The sequence below is a fragment of the Lichenostomus cassidix genome, chromosome 24 (assembly GCF_008360975.1).
Source record: "Lichenostomus cassidix isolate B80296 chromosome 24, HeHo_3.0, whole genome shotgun sequence".
In the NCBI taxonomy this organism is placed as follows: domain Eukaryota; kingdom Metazoa; phylum Chordata; class Aves; order Passeriformes; family Meliphagidae; genus Lichenostomus; species Lichenostomus cassidix.
This window is the reverse complement of record NC_139504.1, coordinates 5,071,738-5,099,381: the sequence shown is the minus strand read 5'-3', so window position 1 is coordinate 5,099,381 and position 27,644 is coordinate 5,071,738. Positions and strand designations below refer to the sequence as shown.

The 27,644-nt window shown below is 46.6% G+C and overlaps 1 protein-coding gene across 2 annotated transcripts; it reads left to right on the top strand.

Annotated features, from left to right (window-relative positions):
- The first annotated feature begins 299 nt into the window (after positions 1-299).
- On the top strand, positions 300-26,721 carry POU2AF1 (POU class 2 homeobox associating factor 1). Of its 2 annotated transcripts, XM_085081678.1 has the most exons (14): positions 300-399; positions 587-718; positions 4,373-4,695; positions 12,726-12,853; positions 13,497-13,539; positions 13,616-13,881; positions 14,739-15,010; positions 17,851-17,956; positions 18,528-18,674; positions 21,200-21,251; positions 21,674-21,840; positions 22,187-22,303; positions 24,291-24,455; positions 24,951-26,721. In XM_085081678.1, exons 3-14 carry the CDS (start codon positions 4,680-4,682, stop codon positions 25,020-25,022), a joined length of 1,551 nt encoding a protein of 516 aa, XP_084937804.1. In that variant the 5' UTR covers positions 300-399; positions 587-718; positions 4,373-4,679; the 3' UTR covers positions 25,023-26,721. The 2 variants fall into 2 exon arrangements, with proteins under 2 accessions (XP_084937804.1, XP_084937805.1); XM_085081679.1 differs by lacking the exons at positions 17,851-17,956; positions 18,528-18,674; positions 21,200-21,251; ... (2 more) ...; positions 24,291-24,455; positions 24,951-26,721 and having other exon boundaries at positions 317-399; positions 14,739-16,780.
- The last annotated feature ends 923 nt before the right edge of the window (positions 26,722-27,644 follow it).

Genomic DNA, 27,644 nt, shown 5'->3' with positions numbered 1-27,644 from the left:
TATATCCTTAAATATATATTTTTACATATATCCTTATATATTTATTTATATATATTTTTTAAATATATCCTTATATATTTTATATATATCCTTACATATTTATTTATGGGGTGGCTCTGTGTCCATCTGGGGTTTTTTTTGGAGAGGGTGAAACACCTCTTGGAGCTCAGGAATAATCAGATGCTCCCCTAAGGACAAAAATCCTGGAAAGAGCTCTTCTAGTACCCAGTGGCTGTTAAAAAACCCAGCAGGGCTTGCTGGTGGCAAATTCTCATCTCTGTGAGCTCAGACAGATGTGGTTGAGCTGGATTTTTAAAAAAATTTTTCTTTTCACTCTAGAAATTTTTTACTCCCCACCTCAGAACTCTCTGGAGGACCTTGAGAAATAACTTCACCCAGGTAGAGTTTGGAATATTTTCCCATTTTTCCTCAGTGCCTGAGGCTGAGGATATTTTGTTGTGTGGAAAGATCCATGGGAATAACCCTGGAGTGGATGTGGAATGTGGCAGGAAATCTGCCTGGGAGCTCCTGGGGGCTCTGGAGGTTTGGACTTTAGTGCTTAACTGCATCATTTGTTCCTCCTCAGAGCTGAGGAATGAATCACAACTCCTCTCAGAGGGCCAAGTGGGAGGTGTGAGGCTCAGAGATGTTCCAAAACGAAAGGAGAAGGAGGAAAAAACCCAACAAAACGGAGCTTGTTGCACTCTTTGTTTTGGTGGTAATCATGGGGCTGAAAATAAAAGGTGATGAACCCTTGGGAAGCACAGGGTTAGCAGGAAATTGTGCACAGTTTGCCCCAAAATTTGGCCTCTGCTCCTGGTCCTGGTGCAGATTTATTCTGTGACCTGGAGCAAAGCAGTTTTGCTGTCTGATCACCTCTTCAGTCCTGCTCTGTGTCCTAGCAGGAGAGCTGGAGGTGTTTGGGATTTGGGATCCCAGACCTCAGGGAATTCAGTGGGATGTTCCCAAACCAGGGCAGGGGATTTCCATCAAGTGGCTGCAGCAAATCCAGGCTGTCTGAGCTTTGGTTCTGGATGGATTGTTTAAATATTTTCCCATCCAATGTCAAGCTATGAATTATAACACAGAAGGTTACAGAATTTGTGGTCTGAAATAGCAAAGCTTTCCCAGTCCTGGGTCAGATTTTGTTGCCTTAAATGAGACTCTTAGCTTTTCATCTCCTCCCTCCTCTCTCTTGATTAGATTGATTAGGAAAGGAGTATGAGAACATTTTCTGAGCCTGGTTGTCCTCTAAACTCATCCAAAAATCCACTTATTAATTTAGGTTTTGTGCTCTCAGAGGTAAATGTTTGTGTTTGCAGACCACAGAGCTGTCTGAAATATCAAACTGCTCCTCACCTATTCCTCCCTCTCGTGCTGCATGGTGTTACTGAAGTGCTAATATTGACATGGTGAAAAACAAATGAAAATAAAACCCCCACACCCCACTGCAGCACAAAACCCAGCACTTCTGTCAACACATTAATCCACTCTGGGGAGAAAATCAGTGATTCCCTGGAGCTGAGATTGTAAGACAACATCAGAGATAGAAATACATCAGAGATCAGAAATAAAGCTCAGGTTCAGATTGATAAATACCACAAAACCTCCTGATTTCATATCACCCCAAATTCTCACAGGGCCAGGCAGGGCAGGGACAGCTCTTGGTTTTAGTTCCCCTTAAGAGCAAAAGAGGATAAACACATGTTTTTTTTTTGCAAGGTTACCAAAAATCTGCTTGCTGTCCATCACTCCATCCTGTGCTGAGGGGAGGCAGAGGCAGCAGGGATGGGATGGGATGGGATGGGATGGGATGGGATGGGATGGGATGGGATGGGATGGGATGGGATGGGATGGGATGGGATGGGATGGGATGGGATGGGATGGAGGAAAGGTTTGCCATGAAAAAGAGGGAAGGATGGATTGTCTGCAGCAACTCTGAGGCTCTAGAATTATTTAGAGACCTCGAGTTTATAATTTATAATTTATAGTCAATCATGTTCACCTTTATAAACCTGAATCATGATTGGCAAGCAGTTGTCAGAGAAAGAGGCAAATATGGTGTTTTTCATGTTTCTCTCTGCTTTGTCTCTTTCTTGGCACCTCATTAGTAAAAAAACTTAACTAAGTTGTGTTTATAAAATACATAAAATGAAGAAAGCTCATATATTGGCATATTTTTTTTTTACTTGGTGTGGAGTCATTTGGCCCTTCAGATCTCAATGCAGAATTGAATTTACTTTTGGCAGAGTGACTCTTTGCTAGCACATCGCAAGTTAACCTAGAAACTGCGTGCAGAACATGGAAATGGATGATTATCAGCCACCAAAACAGGGCTGTTTTATCTGAGGAAAACATGCCCCTTTCATTGCAACTTCCTCATTTCACATGTTTATTACAATAAGACTTTATCTGCCTGCCTTCGTATTTTTGAAGTATCGACGCAAAGACCTCAAAACCGGTTCAATCCTGAATTATTTAATGTTATCCACAGCTTTCCCCAGCTCGATTAAAGCACAGTTAAGGGCAAGACGATAAGCACATGTATAGATTCTTTTAATATGAGGCTGTATATTTACTTTGGGCTCTGGGGCAATCTGGCTTCACCTGCTGTGTACAAATCTCAGATTGTGCTGCTGCAGAGCCCAAGTGTACACAGAGTTTTCTGAGCTTAAAAAACCAGGGCAGAGCTCTGTCTAAACCCTTCATTTCCCAGCAGCTCTGTGCTGTCAGAATTCAGCTTTTCCCAGATGAAAATTTTGGCAGAAAAAAAAAAAATAATAATTTTTTTTTTTTTCCAAACCCAACTCTGGCACTGCATTTGCTGCAGCCAAACTCCAGGAATTTCTCCCAGATTTGCTTTGAGCAAATCTCATTGTGTGTGTGCTTGAGGCCTTGGCTTTCAAACTGGATTTCCCAGGAAGAGATTTCCTGCTGCATTATCTTAATTCTACACATTTAGGAGGTTTCTGAAGTGGAGTTTCATTAGTTTAGGGAGAAATACAACATGGATATCACAGAGAGAGGAGAGTCCACAATTCCTTTGTGCTCTGGAGTGGCTGAAATTCCAATTAAACCACTCTCAGCGTGCTTTAATCGGAATTAAATCAATTTAATCGGTGTAATTTAATTTCAGTTTTCCCTCCCTCCACCTTCAGCGTGAGTTCAGCCTACCTGGGTAGCTTTGTGGTGTCAGAGGCTGACAGCTATTACTAAGCACTTCAGCAGCAGGGAGGATGTCCCAGCGTGGGGTTGGTACTCAGCATTCATTCAGATATGCAAAATGTGGCTGAACAATGCCCTGGTGCCTGAGAGCAGAGCAGGTTGGGGCTATTTTGGAGGGCAGACATGCACATCCCTTGATTCTTTCCACTCCACTTGCTTTGGGGTTTGCTGCTTTTTTTTTTTTGCTTTTTTTTTTTTTTTTTTTTTTTGGTGCAATTAATCATTCCTCTGATTAATTTGTGTTTTCCCCTAAAATGCAGTTTGGTGTGTCATGGAATGGTTTGCAGGATGGATTTGTTCCCAATGCCTGAAAGCACAAAATTCCTTTAGCAGAATTCTGGCCAAAAACTCACCAGACCCTGCCTAAGCCTTTTTATGGGAAGAAAAATCTGGGAGAACAAATTTTTGGGTTTTGGCAATCCAGTGATGAAAAACTGAACAGCAAGATGGGAATGAGAAGATCCTGAGCTTATTGTGCAACTCCAACAAATGTTTCTCTGGGAATGAAGGTCCTAAGTTGGTGTTATTTGTGAAAATTGATCCCAGTGGATGATTTTTAGAGGGAAATGGTGTTGCCATTAATGCCAAGATTTTCTCCAGGTTCTCATGGCTTTCCTTCAGCTCTGCAGGTTATTTTGGAAGGGCTGCTTCTTCTCGGGTAGGAAGTGTTGTATTTTGATAAAAGCAAAACAGAAAAAGAGAAAAAAAAAAAAAAAAAAAAAAAAAAAAAAAGGGGTTTTCTTTTTTAAATGAAGGACGTCCTGGCTTAATGAGGCTTGAAGTGTTTACAGGTGTTTCCTCACAAGTTCAAATTTAGTGGCCCCGGGGAGTTGAGATTCTCATAAGGAAGGAGCAAGAGCTCAGGTTTTTGGGGTTTAAAGGGGTTGCACATTTAAAGGGCCAGGCAGGCATGGGGTGAGGGGTGGTTTGGCTCTGTGGAGACAAGAGTTGTGCCATCTGAAGCAGCAGAACATGAAAAAAAAAAATCATATCAGTGCCAAGAATGTCCAAATCTTCCTAAAAACCCCTTTGCTGCTCATCCAACCCTTTTTGACCCGAATTTGCAAATCTGTGGTGAAAACCCCACGAGGGGCAACTTCCACCTTTGGTCGTTCAAACCCCTCTTGGTGGCACTTTTTTCATGCAGAACATCTCAGAGGAGCTGCTGAGCATCGTGAGGGAGAAGGAGGAGAAGAAGGAGAATGAGAAGAAGAGCAGAGGGAGAATGTAGAAGTGGCAGTGGTTGGAGGATGTGGTGATGTCACAGGGCGCAGCGGGAACACGGCGCTTTTAAAAACCCCAAAGAAACATCCTGACCCTCACTCGTCACCTCCCCACCCAGGAGCCACACCGACACACCAAACCAAGGGTTTGGCAGCCAGGAGGAGGGAAAAACCTCCATCCAAAAGCTCCATCCAAAAGCTCCATCCAAAGGCTCCATCCCATCGCGGAACATGCACTGGCAAAAATGTAAGTGAGCTCTGGTCTGCTTTTCCTACCTCTGGCGCCAGCTGGGGTGGTGATGGGTGAGCAGCAGGGGAGGTGATGCTGGTGGATGGCTCAGCAGGGGTAAAGGCTGAGGTGTGATGCTCATTTTCCAGCAGGGATGTGAGCTCAGGGCTGCTGTGTTGGCTTTCATCAGTATGAATCAAGTGGAAGGCTATGATTCATAAAAACAATAACAGGATGCAGGTATTATATCAAAGGTTACGGTGGTTACATAGCAGAAAATTTTCCTTTTGAAAAGTGAAACCTGTGAGAAATCTTATTTCTGTGCCTTTTTTTTTTTTTTTTTTTTTTTTTGATACGTACTTCTTTCAGCTAATAAAAAAGATAAGGAGCAAAGCAGTTGAGGGCAATTCAGTTATGACTTTACAGGAAATCAGTTTTCTTGTTTTCAAGCTCATTTCACTCCTCCAGGCCCACCTTTGCTCAGTAGTTCACTGATCACACTCCAGGTAGGTGTTTGCTTCTTGCAAGGTTTTCATTCTCACTCTTATCAACACCAGATCTCGTTTGTCATCAGTAGGTGATGCTCCTTTGAGAAACTGTGCTGCCACCCTTGGCCTTTTTACCCTCTTGTTCCGTTAACCTGGCAGGGTAAAACACACCTGAGTGGAAAAATTAATTTGTGAAACACTTGCTGGTGACTTATCTGATGTTATTCATCTTTTTATCACAGCTTGGAGGTTTTTTTGCTACGTATAGTAAACCAACCATGTGCCTTTGTGAATTTGAAATCTGTTTCTTCTGGGTTTTTTCCCCCTTCTTTCTTTTCAGCTGGACATTTTGGAAGCTCAAATGTGTGTTTGGGAAGTTTTATTTGTATTTCCTCCCTTTATCTTGAGCAGTTTTTAGGATCAGTAGGGAGAAGATATGGAAAACACTGCAAGAGGATTTCATCCAAATCCTGAATCCAATCTTCCATCTCAGCAGTCCAGGAATGGTTTGTTTGGCTTGGAGGTTTTTTCCTGCAGTGACAAAGCAATGCTAACAATGTTTTAGGCAGGAGGAAACTGGGAGCTGAATTGGTATTTTTATTTTGCTTTTTTTCCCCTTGACACTTGCATTGCTGAAAGGGAAGCAGGAATTACAAATCAAATCAAGTCTGCCATTCCTTGATGATAATTTCCAGACAAGACAACTCTTGGCCAACATCCCCTGACCTTCTTAATCCTTGAATCTCCTTCCTTCTGCAGCAATGTCAGAGTTCCTTGTCCAGCACTGGAAATCTCATTATTGCTTCTTCTCCACCCCACTGCAGCAATGATTTTGTGGTTTGGCTTTGAAGGCAGACGTGGGGAATGTCCTGTGTGATCCCTCAGCTCAGTGCAGATATCCCAGTGCCACATCCCACTTTAGTGGAATTCAGAGCTCTCAGCACCTCTGGGAGTCCCCAGCTGGTGTCACCTGATTTCCTGGCAGTGTGACCAGCTGGGACCTCACGTTCCCTGCAGCACCTGGCTCAGGCCACCTGTGACCACCAGGATGTCCCTGTGGCCACCAGGATGTTCCCATGGCCACCAGGATGTCCCTGTGGCCACAAGGATGTTCCCATGGCCACCAGGATGTCCCTGTGGCCACAAGGATGTTCCCATGGCCACCAGGATGTCCCTGTGGCCACAAGGATGTTCCCATGGCCACCAGGATGTCCCTGTGGCCACAAGGATGTTCCCATGGCCACCAGGATGTCCCTGTGGCCACAAGGATGTTCCCATGGCCACCAGGATGTCCCTGTGGCCACAAGGATGTTCCTGTGATCACAAGGATGTCCCTGTGACCACCAGGATGTCCCTGTGGCCACCAGGATGTCCCTGTGGCCACAAGGATGTTCCCATGGCCTTTCTCTGGAACAGAAATTGATGCAGAAGCAGCACAGGTGACCTGGGAACTTTCCAAACTGAAACCCTGAGCTTTGACTCATTTGGGGCTGATAACCCCAAGGTTTTGGGTTCAATCTCTGTTCTGGGCCACTCGCTTCAGAGCTGGGTGGTCCTGTGAAAACCCAAAAGCGACACAAGAACTCCCTCAAGCATCAGCAGTGACCTCACCTGAGGGCCTTTTTCAGGCCACCTCTCAAGGGTGTTCTCCTGCTCCTTCAGGGGACATTCTGTCACCTTTTTGAGCCTAGAAATGAGACTCAAGATCATTTCAGTACAGACAGTAATACAAAAGTGGATCTTTCTTGGAGCTCCAGGGGCAGTTACGGAAGAATATCCACAAAAGCCCAACTCCACAGAGCTGAATAGAGTTTGATAGGTTTGAGGAAATTAGCAGAATTGATCAAAAGCACCAATTTGGAGGAGAAATGGAGATGTTTTTCCCCCCCAGGTCAAGCCCCCTCTCTTCTCTGGAGCCCCCCAGCCCTTTTACTAGTCGGACTTGTAATGTCCAACTAGTCTAGAAAATATGTCAACTAGAAAATATGTCTTGAAATTTTTGTTCTCAGCCTTGGTTCCCAGGAAGAACAAAAATAAGAGAGGATCCTTGTGCCCCACAGGGATTGGAGCTCTGCAATGGTTTTAGTCTTTCTAGTTAGGGAAAAGGGTAGGGAAAATACTGGGGAGATAACAAATACAGGAAAGAAAAGGTAAAAATCATCTGGTATGGATTCCTGCAGGAGCACAGGGAAAGCTGGGACACTTTGCTGCCGTGGTTGGAGGCTGCTGTTGTCACCTGGCTGGCCCTGCAGGCTGGCAGTGTCCCCAGGGTCCCAGCCCAGTGACTCCTCAGCAAAAGCCCGGGGTGGCTCAGCCCGAAAGCCTGTCCTCCCACGGCGCAGGAGAAGTGACTGGTCGGGGCTGCCCAGGATTGAGCTGGGTGCAGGATTGCCATTCCCCACAGCCATGGGGAATTCATGGGCAGCACCTGCTGTTTCCTCTGAATTCGGCTCTGGTTTTACCTCCAGGCTGAATTTTGAAAACAACCTGAGGGTACATTTCACACAAATGGTTTCTATTATGAGAAATATGGAAGCAGGTTAGGCTTGATGACCTCAAAGACCTTCCCCAGCCTAGTTAATTCAGTGAAATTCTGCCAAAATCTCCTATTTGTGTGCTGATTTTCCCCACACCCGAAGATCTTTGGGTGCTCAGCTCCTGCTGCAGTCACCAGCAGAGATTCAGCCGCTCAGATTCTCTCCCCCACCAGGAGATGTGAACCCACACCTCTGCAAATCCCATCCCAAACGCTTTGTAAAGCGAATATAAAACCTCTTCTGCCCACAGCAGATGTGGGGCTGCACAGAGCCTGCCTGAAAGTATCAGCTAATGAGACTGAGAGATGAAACTGCACCTTGTGAGTGATAATTTTGGTAAAAACCCCACCGGGAAAGAGGGATAGCATGAAAAGCTGAGCCCATCCAGGCTTTGCAAAGCAGGTGTCAAACTCTACGAATGACCACAGCAGCAATTAAATGGAAAGCCTGAGGTTACTAAAATGGAAAGAGTATTATGGGCTGGGAGGAATTAGGAGGTGAGGGTGAGACTTTTGGTTGAAGACACTTTCTGTCTATCTCAGCTTCCCCTTTGCCACCAGGGCTTCTCTTATTCCGAAACAGAGAATTTTTAGCAGCCTCGCTAATATTTATTAGTTATTATAATAATATATATTATTTATCATATGTATTTTATATATATTTATTATATATATTGTTTATTATATATAATTGAATATAATAAATATAATATTATCTATAACATATATATATAATATAAGCAATAAATTATTTATTAATAATAATTTTTAGTAGCCATGGCCAAAGCATCCAGCTCTTGTTTGGCACTTGGGAGCTTTTATTTTTTTAATTAGAATAATCAAAGCAGGAGAGTTTAGCCAGCATTTTATGTCTCTCCTCATGATTTTTGTTTCCATCCAAGTGGAAAAAACCCAGAATTCCCAGTGTATTTGTTGATCTGCAATGCTTTCCTCGTGTGGGAGCAGAATGTAGGCTCTGCATGGTTCTCTCTCCTCATTTAGATCCTTCTAGGTGAGAAGGGAACCTTTTTAAAAGCACAGCTGTCCAAAGTGTTCCCCAAGAACAGCACAAGGTATGTGGATTTGCCTGAATCCAAGGCTAACTCTGACCCAGATGGATTTGGGTAGAAATAACTGGATTTTTGTTTTCCAAGGGCTGGAGTTGCAGGTGGGTCGTGTCAGAGTGTTTCACCTTTAATTAATTCAAATATTAATTAATCCAAGCAGTTGTTTGGATCGATTCAAATATTCATCAAAAGAAATTAAAATATTAATTTAAAATGGGTTATTAAAATATTGATTCATTAACATCCCCTCAAGGCTGCTGAGGGATAGGAATGGAGTTGAAATGAAGATTTCTCTCTTGCCATGTCACTGTCTGAGGGTTTGGGCAATTAAATGCATTTCAGTGCTTTCTATCCCTGCCCTGGAGTGAGCATGAAGCAGAAATAAATATCATATGAGTTTTTTTGAGGTGTAATTAGCCAGGCAATAAGGACAGGATCATGACCACCATGAGATGTTGAGTCCCTTGCCATGGGCATGGATGTAAAAAGGGTTTGATTTGACTCTGAGCATCCAAGGCCATGAAACTGAGCCTCTTTCTTGTTTTTATTAGCCAAAGTTCAGTGTGCCTGATAAAAATGGGATTTGCCCTCCAATAGCCAAGCCATTAACTCAGGAGTTTGCTAATCAAAATTGAATTTTTTCTTGTTATTCGCAGCCAGTGATTGCTTTAATAAAAGAGAAACTTTTATTCTTTATTACCTGGGAGGTGAGAGAAAGCAAAAAAAATGGAAAAATATTTGCACTGTTAAGCTTATGGATTGATCAGCATTATCACCTGTCAGGCTGTGGAGCACAGAAATCTCCTGGAAAAGGGACAGTGGGACATTTGCTGCTGCAGGCAGGACCTGCAGGGGCATTTCAAACTGCAACCTGCCTGCTGGAAAATCACTCTGCCCTGGCTGGAGGCTGAAACTGAGCTGCAGACCGTGTGAGTGTGAAGGCCAGAGGGGTTTGGGGTGAAGTTTAGTGATCTGAAACTCGCCACGCTCTGCTGCCTGCCGCCTTCCAGCAGCTGTTTTGCCACTCTCTTCCCTCCGCTTTCAGCGAGGGTTCGATCAGAATGCAGGGGGAAATGCAGTTTGGGTTCATTGGTGAGGTGGTGATGTGTTTTCTCTGCCTGGCCTTTTGCTCAGGTCGATGTTTTGTAGATGTTGTTGGGAGTTAGGTGTTGGCAGCTCCTCAATCTGGGGGTGAAAGATGCTTTTTGGATCCTTTTTTGGCTCCTTTTTTGGGCGGTTTGGACACTTCCAGGCTGAGCTGCAGATCCAACATCATGGTGGAGTTGCCATTTAGAGCTTTGGGTGCTGCATTTGGTGTTTTTCCAGCAGCCCTGGTGCTCCCCAACCCCTCCAAAGGCTGTTCACAAGCCTTCAAGGCTTTTTTGTGGACGTTCAGCAAATAAATCAGGTGATAACATTGATGGAAGGAGCTCTGGGCTGGGGAGGCAGAGGGGAAAAGCATTGCAAGGAGCCAAAATGAGGTGTGGAACTCATCACAAAGCTTCCCATGGGTGGGATTTGGATTTCTGCTCTTCCTTCTTGGCTTGTGATGCTTCAAACTGCTCCAGCTTCAGGGCAGGAGGAAAATCCTCCCTCAGGAGCTCAGTGACTGGATGGTCTGTGCTCCTGGAATGGCAGGAGACAAGCCAGGGCACTGCTGAAATTCCTTTAATTTTATTAAATTCAATGTGGCTCCTCGTGACAAATTAAGACCTAATTGAATCTTGGTCCGAAGCAGGCTTCAAAAACTAAAACCTTTCTCCTAAAACCTTGCTGCAAGGACTCGTAGGTGACTAAATCCAGGTCTTTCCTTTAGGAGGATATTTAATTGTCATTATTCCTCCAAATGCTGATATTTGGGAATGATCCTGTATCTTTATCTGAGGAGGAATTGCACCCCAAAGCCATTTTTGCTGTGGTCTGTCTGTGATTCTCAGACCCCCCCAGGCCCCTGAGCAGTGGAAAAGCAGCTGTGCAAGCATTATTTTTATTTCTGGAGGTCAACTTGGGGGAACCGAAATATGATCTGCAGACTTTGGTTTTTAAAAAAAAAAAATTTTTTTTCTCTTTATTTTTTTTTTTCTGGTTACTCTGCTTACACCGGAAACTCTCAATAGGTATATTTGTCAGCTTTTACAGTAAATTTCTTCTTTCCCATCCCCCCAAAGCTGGAGCCAGAAACCACCATCCTTCCCCACCCTAATTCTGCAGGGAGGGCCTTTGATGAGTTGGGGATAAAATAATCCCCAAAATGGTCATTTCAGAGCTCAGATGTGTGGAGTTGATGTTTTCAAGCAGCACCAAGAACACCAAAACTCTTTATTATTTGCACTCAAATAAATTAATGCCAATTAAATTTAGAAATCAAAATGTGGGTTGTATTCAAAACCCTTGAGGATGCTTGTATGGAGAATTCAAGCATCTCTTTATTCTTTATTCTCTTTTAAAACTTCCTTTCCAAAGCCACAGGATTCACAGGAATGTAAAAAAACTGATTTAAATTTCCACAGAGGATGTCCAGAGAGAAAAGGGAGATGAGGCAATGGCTGGAAAATAATCTTTGCTGATTTAAAGCAAAGTATTTCCTTCATGTGCATAGCAAAGGCAGCAGTTCAATGCATAAATACATAAATATAGTTCTGTCTGGTGCCAAATTTCATTATTAAATTGTATGTAATTATTCAGAAAGAGTTAATGCAAGAGCCAAAGCGGAGGGAAAGAAGTTGTTTGGGGTTTTTTTTGAAGAAATTAGCGCAGAAATGCTTCTTCTGCTGAATAATTTTTGAGGTTGATTTACAATCTCTGCATTTAGATGAGATTTTTTTCTCCTCCCAGGAAGGTGCAAACATCTCAGTGTGCACATAATTAAAGAGAGGATCCAAGGAGAAATGATAAATTCTCGTAGAATGTAAATCTAAATAAATACTCCCAGGGCTGGAATAATAGTTGAAAATTCAGCTTTGAGCTCCATACCCACCTGCACCTCACCAAACCAAAGGCCAGTCACAATCTGCAGAACTGGAAAACTGAATCAATTCCCATATTTACACATGCCAGGGCAGCAGAAAGGAGCAGCTATCAGTGCCTTTACAAACACCCAGCTTTGATATTCCTGCTTCCCTCCTGCTATCGACTCCCTCCCAACACTGCTGCTGAAATATGAGTTGTTAATTCTGCCTCTGGAAGAAAAGTGCTTCCCCTGGGTCACTCCTCGCAGGGAGACCAGCCAGGGAGCTTTAATCTTGAATTTTATTGAGTGGAATTGGGGCTCTTGTGGAAAATTAAAATATAATCAAGTCTTGGTCCCTGGCAGGTTTTTCGTAGTTTGTTAAAACCTTGCTGAAGGACTTGCAGATGACTAAATCCAGGGAGAGGCTGTAAATTTTGTTCTTCAAAACGGAGCAGAATTTATAGCTGTGAGCTGGGAGGGTTTGGGGTGTGAGACCTGAGATGTCACCACTTGACCAACCTCCTGGCCAGGCTCTGTTTGGAACAGAAACACAACCTCAGCATCTGCCTGATCTCAAAATGAGATATTTAAGTCCAACCAATGAAGTTTAAATATTTTTCCAAATGAGGATGCTTTCCTGACTTGGGTTGTCTTTATACCTTGTGCCTAAACAGTGAAAATATTTCTTCCAAATACCTTGTGCCTAAACAGTGAATGTATTTTTTTAAAAAATACCTTGTGCCTAAATAGTGAATATATTTCTTTCAAATATCTGATCTCTATTTTTTTAATGTCCCTGCCTGGCCAGCAATGCTGTTTTGTCACCTGCTGGGTGCATTTGGTCTGATTTGGGTGTCAATCTGCTCTGCGGGTCAGCGGCACTGAGGAGCACAGAGGAATGAAATAAATCTGTTCCTGGTACAACCACCAGGCTGCCATGGGGATTTGGGCTCCCTGAAAGGAAAATCAGTGTCAGCTGAATTTTTTATTTTTAAATTTTTGCTCAGCTTCTGCTCCAGACCAGCAGCCCCAGCCTCGCCCCTACCAGGGTGTTCGTGTGAAGGAGCCAGTGAAGGAGCTGTTGAAGAGGAAAAGGGGGAATGTCCACAATTCCAGTGCAGCTGCAGCTTCCACGGTAGGAATAAAGAATAAAAAACAAACCAAAAAAACACAAACACAGGAGGAAAATCCTCCCTCGGGAGCTCAGTGATTGCCCAGCCACAGCCATGCTTTGGCAGGGAAGGAAATCTTTGCATCTCTAAAGCATTTTGAGGGTCCTGCAGTCTCGTGTTACCCGGCAATGCCATTAATCTCTCTTTACTTGGGGTGTTTTTAATGCCCTGAGCACCTCCCAGCACATAATGGAGAGAGGAAAGTGCTTTGCACTTGGCAGGATGGAATTCCAGGGACAGAAAGTGGCTTGGAAGAGAGGCAGCTTGTTCAGGAGCAAAAAGGGATCAGGCAGAGCCATCCTTGGCTGTTTGCTGCTGCTTTCAGCTGCATTTCCCTCCCAGGAGGCAGCAGGCTGGCTGGCTGCTCTCTGAAGAGGAATTCCCTGTGCAACACGAGGTTTAAACACACTTTAAGGTCCCCCTGAGCTGAGGGGACATTATGGGGTTTTAGGGTGGTGAGTGCTGGCTGCCAGCTCAGCTCTTCTGGCTCTCGTGTGGGAGAATTCAGACACTGAGAATCAGCCTGAGGTGCTTTGTTTGAGGGATGGAATTCAATGCTGATGGACTTCACCTCTGATTTTTATTTTTTTTCCTTCTCTCCTCCAGGTTGTGTTGCCCCATCAGCCTCTCCCTTCCTATTCACCCATGGGTAAGGCATCCCTGATCCTCTGCCTCTCCAGGCGGTTCTGGGCTGGGCTGGGCTGTAATCCTGTCCTGTTTTCCAGGCCAGCCCTGCATTGATGTGGACTCTGCTGCTCCTGCCCTGCCTGGCCCCGAGGAAGGAGCCTCTGGCTGGCTCTCCCAGCCCTCTGCCACCTCCCTGCAGCCCCTGGCTCAGTGGGGTCCTTACCCTGACTACGTGTCCCACGAGGCTGCTGGCTGTCCCTACTCAGCAGACATGTACGTGCAGCCCGTGTGTCCCAGCTACACCCTGGTGGGACCTTCCTCCGTCCTCACTTACGCCTCCCAGCCTCTCATCACCAATTTTGCAGTAAGTTAAAAATGCCAAGCTGTAAATTATGTTTATTCCTACCTTCTAGCAAGAGCCACGGGGTGCAGTCAGTTTAATTTATTTTATTATTATAATATTACATGTCTTTGCATCCATGCCATGCAGTTTTCCTGGAGTGTAACATGGTTTGAGCAGAGCAAAAAGTTGGGGTTGTACTGGAATCAGGCAAAATTCACAGCCTTTTCCCAGCTCTGTACACAGCAGAGATTCTTCACTATTGGATTTCTGAGCTTAAAATTAAAAAAAAAAGTAAATACGACTCCAGGAAACACATTGATCAGGCGGAGCAGGAAGGATGACTTGGCAATAAATTCCTCCAAAGTTGCTGTTTCAGGATAGAAGAGCAAGGTCAAGCTATGCAAAGACAGCAGAATATTTGGCTTCAGGCCAGACCAAATCTGCTTGGCTGACACAAGATGATCTGGTCCCCTTCAGAGGGGAAGGACAGAGTTCTGTGCCAGGGGAACTCAGGCAGCTGATTTTCCTTGCCCTGTTTCAGTCTGGCTGCTCTGGCACACCCCAAAGGACATTTCTGTGTCCTTTGTCCTGCTCTGCTGAGGGGCGTGGGATGGGTTTGGGATGTGGCTGAGGCCACCAGGAGCTGGTGGCAGCACAGCTGTGACTGTCCAGAGGGCAGTGGCCAGAGGGCAGTGACCACCACAGGGTCACAGGGAGTGTGGCAATGGGGACAAAAAGCTGGAGGGAACCTGGGCACGGGAAAAGTGTCACCCTCAGTGCAGAAAGGATGTCAGACACTAACTGAGCACCCCCAGCCCACGCTGTGCCCTCCCCCTGCCCCATTGTCTCACTTTGCTCTATCCCTGTCTCCTCCCCAGCCCCGCAGCACCACCCCAGCCATGGTGCCACCGCTGGACGTCCCCGAGCAGCAGCCACCACTCACCTACTTCCCGTGGGCACAACCCCTGTCTGCCCTGCCAGCCTCACCCCTGCAGTACCCACCAGCCTCCTCCTCCCTGCCCGGGCCCCAGTTTGTCCCCGTGCCCATCTCCATCCCCGAGCCACCCCCGCAGGAGCTGGAGGATGCCCGCAGAGCCATCGGCGCCCTGCCCATCGAGAAGCTGCTGCTGGAAGATGAAGACAACGATACGTACGTTCTGAGCCATGCTCTGTCTGTCCAAGGGCTTTAGGTGCCACAGCTGGGGCTCCTCCTCGCCCCAGCAGCACCTCAGAGGGGTTGGAGGAGGAGGGACAGCAGGGTGGGGTGGGAATTTTAGTGAAATTTGCTTTGTCCTGGTGCCCAGCACGAGATTCCTCGGCTCTTCCAGCTCCTGCTGCCTGTCCCAGGCAGGCTCTGGAGGCTTTTTTAATACTTTTGGATGCTCAGCACCAGCACGAGGTGACTTTCACCCTCACAGCCTCAAATGTACAAATCCCAGCGTAGCCATGGCCAGCTGTAGCGTTTGGTGAGGAGCAAGTGCCCCGAAATTGCCAGTCTGGCAGAGCTGCTTTCCTGTAAATGCCTTGTTTGCGTGTCTTTGCCCTGTCCTTGGAGGAACTCCTATCCCATCTAGGCCACTAAAAAACATTCAGGGGGCCTAAATCGACATTTTTCTTTTCTAAATGTCGATTTAGGAAAGGATTCTTTTCTTTCCTAAATGTCTTTTCCCTCGGAAATCAGGCAAACGTAAAGTGTGGCTTTGTTCTGCTGGCGAGGTAGGTGCAGTAGGCTGAAAATAAAGCTAAAATTTAGCTGGAGCTGGAAGGTGTCACCTTGTCTGCCACTGGAACCCAGCCCTGCTCATGTTCTTTTAGCTGTAGAGTGGTTTGGGGCTCTGAAATATCCCAAATTGGAGGTGTGGGGCTGATTGAGTGGCTGGCTGGATTCAGATCCTGGTCCCACTGAAGTCCCTGGGAGCTTTGTCTGGGATTTGCAATCCTTTCTCAGGATTGCAATTCACGGCTCTGTAGCAGGAGATCATTGAGAAAACAGGGATTTTCCAAAATCTGGACTGCAGCCCAACAAGAAATCCATGGCATTGCTGTTATTTGGCAATATTTTGGCTTTTCTGTGGTGTTTGAGTGCAAAGCTGGTGATGTGCTGAGCTAGGGGACTTTAGTGAGCTCTCCTTGGAAAATTCCCCACCATTCCTTTATGGCTTTCTGGTTTCCTTTCCTGGAGGATGAGTAGCTTCACTTCTCCCTCTGATGCAACTGTAAATATTTTGGCTGATGCTCAGGAGTGCCCTGCCACAGGCAAATTGTATTCCAGGAGATACATCCCCTTCAAACTCTGCTGTTTTCCTGACAAACAAGAGGCTCTTGGCTGGTGAACACAATTTCTCTGGGTTTTTCTGCTTCCTAAAGCCCAGGATTTTTAGGTGATTTTATCACTTGCAAGACTAACTGCACAATAATTTATTATACTCTTTATTACCTGGAGTCCAGTTGCCACCCAGGCAGTAGTTTAATAGTTCATGCCTGGGTGAGGATTGAAAACTCAGGTAAAAGTCTTAAAGACTTTCCAAGAGTATTTTTTTTTTTAATTGAATATTGACAAATCTGGAAGACACGAGCACTAGATCATGTAAGTGATGATAAAGTCATTGGAAAATAGCAGTAGTTCAGGCCTGCATTGAAATTAGTGGCTTAAATTTGCAGAAAAACCCAGCAAAGAAATTATTTCAAAGGAGCTTGATTCACCACTGCTCGCTCCAGGTAAAGCTGGGATAATGCAGTTGTGAATGAAGCCTGTGGTTGCTCTGATTGCTTTTCAATTCCTTTCACTCCAATGTATGTAAATTCTGTGTGTGAACATGAAACAAAGACGAAGCTGTTCCATCATTTCTTTCTGGGTTGTTCTGGCTAGAAAAAAAAAAAAAAGACAATTTTTTTCCCAATAAAGATCTACAGTAACTTTTCCATGCCTAGAGTGTTTTATTTCCTACCCACAAGCATTGGTTTAGCAATCAATTAGCTCAATAATCAACGTACAGGCTAGAAGCAGAGATTAGCTGTCAGACTTTGTGCTAATTTGGCACATTAAGCAGACTGAGGAGGAATTCCATGATCCAGCTGTGGCCTGGAGGCATTTCCTGCAGCAGCCCTTTGCACTTCAGCTGCAATCACTATTCTCCTCTCCTGGCACCCCTAGGGATGTGTGGGTGTGCAGCCACAGCTAATGCTGAGCTTGACTGAGAATCAGATTAGCCAGAAAATTGTATTTCCATTTCCTGAAGTTGCCAGGGGTGGCTCTGGGGTGCAAAATTACCCGAGGAGAGAAACAACTGCCCGCCACCTCCTGCCTGAAAAGCATCAAATATTTCTGTCTGGAGCAGAAGGAAGGCAGGGAGTGGTGTGAGAGTGTGTGGGGTGATCTCCTCCTCTTCCAGGGGATTGGGATTTCCTGGCAAGTAGGACCTGGGTGGGTGGAAGTGGCTCCAGATGAGCAAAGTGAAGCAGAGAAGTGTTTTCCACATCTCTGAGGAGCCACAAGCAACTGCCATGGGAGAGGAAAAACCTTTTTGTCTGGTGTAAAATATAAGGACTGGCTCCCTCTCACCAGGAGTTTTGATAGAGATCAGAGTTAATTACAAATATATCAATTAGGGAGCGGTTGTCACCCCAGTCGGTGACATTTCACCAGCACACCCAGGGTTGTATCACCCCAAAAAAATGATAATATCCATACAATTCCCCAAAGTGGGAATTTTGGAGGACTTTGCCACCTCCCAGTGGCGAATCCCAGCTGCAAGAAGGTGCTGGAGTGGGAAGGAGGCAGCCTGGCAAAGCTCAGGAGTGCTGAGGGCTGCTGGACACTGCCGGAGGTAGGAAGCCTTCCCCTCGGAAATGGGCATTTTGGGGCTCCTGGCACGGATTTGTGGAACTCTGGGTGTAAAACCCCCAAAGTGGCAGCAATTCCCTGTGAATCTCTTTGCTCCCAGGATGGCTGGTGGCCCAGCAGTGATCAGTTTTTATCTGTTGTCTTAGAATTCTGCACATTTACGCAGCCAAAGGGCTGCGGGCACAGGCGCTGGCAGCTGCAGAGCGCATGAAACCCCTGAGGAAACTCGACGCCAAGGAGCATAGAGGAAAGGTAAAAAAAGGCCATTTTCTCCTGCAGACAGCAGGGTTTGGGGTGGGCATGGGTTTGGCATGGCTGGGAGGGAGATATCCCAAAAAATCCAGTTCTTCCTCTCTGTTTCTGCAGTGATAGACAGGATAAAAATCCTAAAATGAATTTATGGTCATAAAATGAGGTGGGATGAGAATTAGCCTGTTCCTTTCCAGCCCGTGATTCACGGATTGATGTAGGAAAAAAACTGGTCCAGCAAAATATTTGTGTGTTGGCATCAGCCTCCGAGGGTGAAGGTTTTATGGCCAACTGACTCGTTCTGTGCCTGACGCAATCAGTGCTTGAAAAACGCTGGGTTTGGGTTGCCATCCCAGAGTTTACCACCCCAAAAAATATACATACAATTCCCCAAAGTGGGAATTTTGGAGAGAAGGAGCTGGGGAATGTCCCCATCTCACAGGTGCTGTGTGAGATCCAAACCATCCTGCCAGCTCTGGGCATTTCAGCCCCATCACTTCCCCCACTCCCTGCTTGTGCTGCCAGCCTCTCTCCCCCAAATTTCTGCAACGTCACTGCCAGCTGTCTGTTGCAGACCCCTCTGCTGGTGGCTGTCACTGCCAGGCAGGCTGGCATTGTGCAGGACCTGATCCAGGCAGGAGCAGATGTCAACGCTGTGGACAACAAGGGACAGTCAGCTTTGCACCTCGCTGCGACCTATGGCTATGCCCAGGTGCTGCAGGTAGGAGAAGTTTTGTGGTTTTGATTGCTGGCAGTGCAGAGCCACAATAAAGGGTTGGTGGCTTTAAATAAAGGCAAGGTGGCAGCGAGGAATGGAGGCTCCTTGTGGCAGGAATTGGCTCCCCAGGGTGGTTTTGTTCCTGCTTTAGGATTGGTTTATTCCTGTTTCCAGAGGAAAATCCTTTAGTGTGTCTGTGGGGGGAATAAATAATTTCTGCAGATCAGGGCTCTGAATGGGCTGCTGGCAGGTGCAGAATTGGAGGGTTTCCTCAGCCATGGGGTGTGGGGAGAGAGAGCTGCAAAACCAGGGTGAAACTCCCTCCCTGAGGTCACTGTCACCCAGGCAGGAGCAAAAAATTGTGTCCAGGCTCAGCCTGCAGAGGAGAGGTGAGTTGTGACCCTGCAGACAGGGACAGCACAGGCACAGCTGTCAAAACTTCACATTTTTTCAGATTTCATCCAAAATATGAGCATTTATATGAGCAGATCTTTGCTTTTCCCTACTGTTGATTTCTCTGCAGACAGGGATTGCACCTGAACCATGTGCCAACCCTGAACAGCAAATTAGCACTTTTAAAAAGTTTAAATTCCAAAAAAGTGTGAATTCCACAGCAAGGATTAGCTCACCGTGTGTCTTAAATGCTTCACTATCAGCCATGAAATGGAATTAATAAAAAAATCCTGCCTTGAGTGGTGTCAGGGCTGAGCACAGCAGAGTTTGGTGGCTGCTGCTGAGCTCCCCGAGGGCAGGGGACAGGGATGAGGGGACAGGGATGAGGTGCTGAGGGACAGGGATGGGGTGCCAGGGGAGAGGGATGAGGTGCTAGGGGACAGGGATGAGGTGGCAGGGGGGACAGGGATGGGGTGCCAGGGGGGACAGGGATGAGGTGGCATTGGACAAGGATGAGGTGGCAGGGGGACAGGGATGGGGTGGCAGAGAGACAAAGATGAGGTGCCAGGGGGACAGGGATGAGGAGCCAGGGGACAAGGAGGAGGTGCCAAGGGACAGGGATGGGGTGCCAGGGGGACAGGGATGAGGTGCCAGGGGACAGGGGGGAGGTGGCAGGGGACAGGGGGGAGGTGGCAGGGGACAGGGATGACGTGCCATGGGGACAGGAATGGGGTGCCAGGGGGACAAAGATGAAGTGCCAGGGGAATGAAGTCCCACCACAGGGATGAGGTGCCAGGGGACAAGGATGGGGTGCCATGGGGACAGGTGCTGGGGCACAGGGATGAGGTGGCAGGGGGACAGGGATGGAGTGCCAGGGGACAAGGAGGAGGTGGCAGGGGACCTGCTGTGCTGGCACCACGTCCAGCATTCGTTAGCTCTGCCCTGCACGTGTTGCAGTTAATGTGTAACGCAGGCAGTTCTCTGGAAAACAGGTGTTTCCTTAAGTAGGAAAAAGGGGTTTAATCCAGCTGATCCCAACAAAGCCTCGCCGAGTGCCCTGTGGTGGTTTGGATTGCAGGCTTCCTTTGTTTGGCTTCTCTTTTGTGTGGTTTTTATTTTTTTTTTTTTGCCTCGACATAAAAAGGGCAAACAGGCACAGACTCGCTCCTCGATGTGGGCAGAGCCATGAAAGGCTTTATGGTTTATTTGTTTATTTTATTGTAGGGTTTTTTTTTCCTAATGGATTAGCTATCTAATCTCTAATAATCAAGCAGCTCAGAGCTACCTGTAAATATTTGATCTGTGCATATTTTGTTATTGTTAGAAGAAGGTAAGTCCAGCCCTAACCGTTCTGGGTGATCTTTCAGCAGGAGGGTTCTGTCCTGAGCCTTGTCTAACCTGACACAGATGAGTCACTGCAAAAATTCTCAGCCATTAACGTGAACAGCTTGCTTTATTCAATCAAAAGAAAGAAATTTTACATTATCACATTAAATGTAATAACAGAGACAAGGAGTTACTTCGCTCCATCATGTTAAATCTGTGATTTTCTTACATTAAAAGAGTTTTAAATCTTTTATTCTCCCATCTCCAGATGGCTGTTGATGCTTTTTCTGAGCTCTGCACCCTCATTTCTGCCACAAGCTGGGGGTTTAACTTCACACACTGCTGAGCACTGAAAACAAAAAGTAAATAAATCCAGCCTGAGAATTGTCAGTGTTTGGCAAACTTTTAGGTCATAAAGTTTAGCTGTACCTGTCAGGGAGAGATTTTCATTTCCCCTTGTCAAGGATCACTCTGAATAAACAAGTTCTTGTGTTTCTGGTGTCTTTGCCTAACCCAGGGTGAAAGTGAGGAGCCTGACCTGGGGGCATGGAGTGAATTTTATTGTTCTGAGCTGAGAATCTAAGAGGAGACTTAGGAGGGATTTAGGAAAATAGGGAACATGATCATCTCCAGTGTCCCTGTTAGGAAACAGATTTACAGCACTGAGATCTAGTGTCAAATGAGGGTTTAGTTTGTAGGTAAATCCTCATTATCTGATGTTGTTTGATTTTAAATTTTGTTAGTTTTGACTGATTTTGGCTTGGACTGCGTTCTGCTGAGCTAAAACTCCATTTCTCTATTGCCTCTAGGTCATACTGTCACTGGGTTTCCCTCTGGATTTGGAAATGAAGGATTTTGAAGGTAAAAACCTTTGCACAGGTATTTCACAGTGGTGTGAAAAGCTGTATTGGGTATTTTATTGATTGATGCCTTTGGGGATGTGCTGGGGGACCAGAGTGGGCTCAGAAACTCTGCACTCAAATGCCACAAAATCCAAATGTGCTGATGGCCCTGGGGGGATTCAGTGCACAGCTGGGACTGAGAATGTCCTGGAATAAAAATAAAATAAAATAAAAAATTTAAAAAATGAAATGAAATGAAATGAAATGAAATTGAATAAAAGGTGTCCACAGAGCCACAGAAAGAACCAGGGAAGGGCTTGTGCCTCCACAAGATGGAACAAATGACTGGATGAATTCTCTCTCTGCCAGCCCTGCCTCCCCTCTGTCCATCAGCGTTTCCCTGGCGCTCTCCTCACCTCCACCCCAAATTTTGTTTCCCAGGCCATACCCCCCTGCACTGCGCTGTCCTGGCCCACAACACCCTGCTGAGGGATCAGAGCAGCCAGGGGCTGACCGAGGAGCAGCACAAGGAGCTGCAGCAGCAGAGCAGGGAGCTGGAGTGCTGCATCCACCTCCTGGTGCACACCGGAGCCTCCATCTACAGCCGGGTGAGGATGGCTCTGTTTGCCCTGGGTTTGTCAGGGAATTCTCCCCCATCTGGGGCTCAAAACACAGAATTGGAGGTGGGAGGAGCTGCTGGCACAAGGGACAAGCCTGGTGTCCTTTCAGGGGTTTGCTGGCAGAGTTGGGTGCTGCTTTTTGGAGTTCTGTAGCCAAACTGGACACTCAGAGGGTCACTGAGGACAAGGAGATTCTCTCCATCAGCTCACATGCATTTCCTCTGATGGCTTTTTTAAAAAATCTCCAGGTTGTCCTGCAGAACATTTCTTATTTAGTTTTTCATTCGTGATTATTTTGTTATTTTTATTGTAATTTTCCCTCCTTTTTAAATAGGACGTGAAAAGCAACAAGACAGTTCTTCATTACACAGTGCAGGATGGGAATGTCTCCCTGCTCAGGTACTTCTTGGAGCTGAATGCTTTCAAGTCCAAGGATTTTGTCAACAACAAGGTAATTTCTGTCAACAACAAGGTGTTTTTTACAGAGGGAAAGAGCAGCAGTTGTGAACCTGAACTTCTTTTCAGCCCCAAACTGCATTTTCCAGTAAACAATTCCCCAGGAAAGCAGCAGTTTGTGTCCCACAGGAAGGAACTGAAGCTCTCTCTCAACTCCATTGCTCTCTTGAGAGACAGAGAAAGAGCAGCTTCACCTTTTTTACCCCTCCAGATTCCTGTTGGACCACCAGAAAAAACATATTTGGGTTGTGTCTGTGCGTAATGGCACTGAGTTTGTGTTTTTCTGTGCAGAGAAGGGCACTGTGCCTTTTCACTGAATTTTTTCTCTATCTTTAAAGACCCTCCAGGCAGGTGTGAGCCTGTCCATGGGAGTCTCTGTTGTCTGTTGATCACAATCCTGGCAGAGCTTCCTGATAGGATCACTTGGAGTCTTCAGTCTCGTTGCTGAGCTGTCTGGGACAGGGAGAAATATGCTGGAGAGGTTGTCTGACACCCAGCCTGGCCTTTTTTAGCTCTTCCAAGTATGAAGAAAACAAGGAAAAATCCATGTTTAAGTTTCCCTGGCTCACCCACTGCTCATTTGGGTTTCCATGGAGTTGTCACAATGAGGAAAACATTGAAGCCTTGGAGGTGTTTTTCACCTGGAGGATTCCTAGAGCCCACATGGATATTGTCTCTAATCAGCCCTAATAAAGCCAATCTGAGGATTCCAGACCAGGCATTGTCAGGTTGCCCAGTTTAATTAGCCCATGCCTGGATTTGGAAGTTCTCAAGTGCAGATCTTTCCATTTTAACAAGAAATCCTGTAAAGACCTCGTAACCATCCCTTGACTTTCTGGGATAATAAAATTGACAAGGATCTGCTTGCTCAGGGCTTGTAAAACATGCCTTGTCCGAGACAAGCTGTTGAAATCCTGCTCTTTTATTTTCCTCTTCTGTTATCCCTCATGTCTCAGTGGTTAAAAGGACCTGAAAATCACATTTTAACAACTGGAATAGTAATACAGGCTGTGTGTGTCCAACCATTCCAACTTCACGACAAACCCACGATTGTTTCTGAGAGAAAACACACGAGCAGCTGCCTCAATGAGACTCCTGCAGACTAAAAATACCTCTCCTTGTGCCTCTGTTTGTCAGGTTTTTCTCATTTCAAACCGTTACCAGTCATACCTGACTAGACAGAGCACAGATTTCTACACGGTCTGGTGGCACCAGAGATGTTCTGCACCAAAACTGCAGCTCTGCCTTCCCAGCCAGCTCTGTCCTCCCTGTGCAAATCCTGTCCCTGGAGCTAATCCATGCTCAGAAAGGTGTTTGATTTCAGGGATTTGCAGCTTCCTGGCGCTTGGAGGTGTTGGAAAATTGGGCAGTGGGGATGTGTGGAGCAAAAATGGGTTTGGTGTTGTGGAGCATCAAGTGTTTTGTGTCTATAATGCAATTTAGTGTTCTCCAGTGGGATATTTCCATGTCTCTTACATCCTTCTCTTTTTCCAGTAGTTCCTCAGGTCTCTGTTTCCATGAGGGTTTGATTTAGGGGTGATTTCAGAAGAATTTTAGGGGGAGATTTCAGAGCAATCATACATCCATGAGGGTTTGATTTAGGGGTGATTTCAGAGCAATTTTAGGGAGGATTTCAGAGCAATCATGCACACATGGAGGTTTGATTTAGGGAGGGATTTCTGCAGCCAGGGAATGTTCCTGGTTCAGGGTTATTTATCACCTATACCCAAAGAATCAAAGCCCCCCAGTTTGTAGAGCTGTAACAAATAAAATAAATCTAAATCCACAAATCTCCTGCCTGGGAGAAACTGAGCAGAGATTCTCCCTCACCTCCTGAAAACAAATCCCAGGAGGATTCATCTCTCATTTCACATCTCCATTCCTAGGATAATTCCGAGGAGATGGCACAGCCCACCAGGGGGTTTATCTGGATTTTTAATCTGGATTTTTCACTCCTTTTCCTTCTTTCCCCACTGCTTTAGGCCCATGGCAACACAGCCCTGCACATGGCAGCAGCTTTGCCCCGTGACAAGCACCAGAAGGAAATTGTCCAGCTGCTCCTGGAGCACGGGGCAGACCCCAGCATCCGGAATTTGGACAACGACCAGCCAATCCACATGGCTCCTCCTGGGAAAGCTGGGGATCAGGTATGGGATCCAGGCTGGGAAAGCTGGGGATGAGGAATGGGATCCAGGCTGGGAAAGCTGGGGATCAGGTATGGGATCCAGGCTGGGAAAGCTGGGATCAGGTATGGGATCCAGGCTGGGAAAGCTGGGATCAGGTATGGGATCCAGGCTGGGAAAGCTGGGATCAGGTATGGGATCCAGGCTGGGAAAGCTGGGATCAGGTATGGGATCCAGGCTGGGAAAGCTGGGATCAGGTATGGGATCCAGGCTGGGAAAGCTGGGATCAGGTATGGGATCCAGGCTGGGAAAGCTGGGATCAGGTATAGGATCCAGGCTGCTGCTCTCTCCTAATATCCTGAACACTCATGGGGTGCTGAGGTTTGATGATTGTAGATGTAAAAATATTCCTGATTTATTTGGGTGTTTATTTAGTTGCACCTGTGTGTGTAAATAATTGGGTGTGAGTGGTTTGGGTGGTTCAGTGGTATTTTATGGATTTCCACATTTTTTTGGCAGGTCAGGCATTTGCTGAAGAAAGGCAAACTCACACCTGCATTCACCTCCTGCCGCAGGAATGCCAGATCCTGAGCGGGCTGGGATTTATGGAATGGCTTCAACTGCAGCTTCTGCCTCCTCTCAGAACTGTGAGGATGGCTCTCCAGCACATCCCTGCTCCTCCAGGCCTAAACCAGGGTGGGAGGAGAGTGTTTCTCAACCTGTGGGCCACCAGCAGCACGTCAGGTAGCAGAAGATGAGCTTTCAAATGGTTGAAAACTCAATTTTTGTTAGCAGAGAATTCAACTAAACCTCCAGCGAGGAGGTGAGCGAAGCAAATGGCTGCTCCATAAATAAGTTAAAATTCAAAATAAGTCTGAAGCACAGCCAAGCTATTAGAACCCATGGAGGTGACAGGAACAAGGTGGCAGTTTGGCTACAAAAGGTTGAGAAATGCTGCTCTAAAATACCCCCAAACTGTGCCTGTGGCTGAGTGCTGCACAGAGGGAATCTGGGAATGCTGAAGGCTCTGGGATGTGCAGATCCTGGGAATGCAGGAGGGGAGGGGAAAGCCTGGGTGGAAGAACTCAGTGAGCCTGAGGAGACATCCCTGGCTGGATTTGAGCTGAGGGAATGGACAGCCAACCCCAAGAGCCCCACAGGAGGGTTTTCCTGCAGCTGGAACTCCTAATTTCAGTACTTTGGGATGACTCTGGAGCAGCTCTCCATGGCCAGGCTGTCACCCAGCCCTGGAAAAGGAACCTTGCTGTGGAACAAGGACATGGGGCAGGTTTGTGTGGCTCCTGAGGGTTTCCCAGTGAAGGGAGATCCCAATCTGAGTCTCCAGCTCTGCACAGAACAGCTCTGGGAGCACCTCAGGTGGGGAGCTGAGCCTCACCTGTGATGGAGACAGAGAATTCCTTTGTGTCTCCACAGGTTTTAGGGCAGAAAAGCTCTGTGTGACTTCCCTGCTGCTTTTAGGGCAGAAGTCCTCTGTGGTTTTGGGCACAGCAGGGTCAGGATGTGAGGGGTGAGTGCTCTTCACTCCCATCCCCACCTGAGGGAGTTCAGCACATCCTTCTGAGAGTTTCTGTGAAACGATTTGTGAATTGCTGGGCAATCAGTGCCTCTGCCAGGACAGGGGACTGAAGGTCAGTGCCTGGAGGGAGGCAAAGCCATATTTTGGCAGAGGCTGTCCCATCCCCAACCCACCTGAGCTGCATTTTGTGGTTTCTCAGCGCTGCACAAGCTCTGCTCTCTGCCAGGACGAAGGGCAGAGCTCTTAAATCACTGCAGCCACTTCCTGGAGCACCCCTGGCTGCCTCCTCGCCGTGGGATTTTCCCAAGCACTCTCACAGGGCTGGAGTGTTTGAACAACTGACACCAACAAAAGCTCTTGAGGAAGGCAGAGATCTCGATTTTCCAGCCCTCCTGGCTGCTGTTGGGCCATTGCCTCTCGCTGCTCCATACCTCCAGCGCTGCCAACATCCTCTGACAGCACAGCAGACGTGGATTTGCATGCGTTTGCATAAATTTGCATGTATCAGAGCGCAGGCCGGCGAAAGCATGTGCTGCCCGACTTGGAATGATGTTCTAACGAGGCCCGAGTGGAGTGATAACTGTATCAGTGGGTTAGCACCCTGGGTCAGGAGAAAATAATGGATAAAATATCGATTTCTGCAGCCTGGCAAAATGTGAGCAGCACGTGGCGCAGCAGGGGAAATGTGAAAAGCTTCTTGCCACCTAGAAATGCCTGTGGAGAGTGGAGAAAATATATGAGCTTTCTGTCCTAGAGTGGCTTTTCTCTTTATTATGTCGTCTGTTGGGTGTTTCACACACAGCAGTGTAAATAGGGGTCTGGAATCATCACCATCTCCAGAAAATCAGGGAAAATCCCCTTTTGGGAGGGATGTGGCTTCACTGGAAGCATCACCCAGGCAGCTGAGAGATGACAGATGAGGTTTGCAGCGGGAAGAACCCACGAGAGCTCCAGGATTCCTTCTCTCCCCAAAGCTCAGCCAGCAGGTCTGCTCTGCAAGCAGCCACAATCCACAAGCTGCTCCTGTTGGCTTTGGACTGCAGCCACCAGACTGTTGGAAGCTGCTGCTTCCCCCTGTGTGTAAAACACCTTTCCTTTTCCAGCTCCTGGCCTGGCTGTGAGGAAAATCAATTTAAGGCTCAAACCTGTCCTGAGTGTCTTCTCTCCTGGGGTGAATTTCACTGATTTAAGCAGTTCGCACTTGATTTTTTAATTTCTGTTTCACGGGAAATGGAACTCCTGAAGTTCAGCACTGCTGGCAGTGTGTGTTATCCCTTTATTTGCACAGTTTATCTCTTCCTACCTGTGGCTGGGGATAAGCTGCTAATAACAAAGGCTCGTTATCACCAAACAAACGCTCTGAAGTGGCACCATAGGAAAGCTGTCAGCCGGCTGGCAAGCCAAACTTTCAGATCGAATTCTCTGGTAAAGGAGCTGAAAATAAGAACCTTTTATTTTCTCTGGAACTGGGGGTAACTTCTGGAATTATCCGTGGTTTTGGGAGCGTGAGATGACCCCTGGGTTGGTGTTTGTAGAGGCTGGCAGGGCTTCACCTGGCAGGGAGTGATGAAATGCCATTACCTTCCAGCTGAAGATATTTCCTTTAACTCCCATTTCATTTTTTCGGGGAGGATAAAGGAGGGAAATAATACATTTCTCACAGCCAGAAAGCTCAC

Coding starts and splice junctions, on each gene's coding strand:
- POU2AF1 (XM_085081678.1), top strand. Junction 13,882..14,738: donor CTCTCATCACCAATTTTGCA/GTAAGTTAAAAA, acceptor TCTCCTCCCCAG/CCCCGCAGCACCACCCCAGC. Junction 22,304..24,290: donor AGGATTTTGTCAACAACAAG/GTAATTTCTGTC, acceptor CCACTGCTTTAG/GCCCATGGCAACACAGCCCT.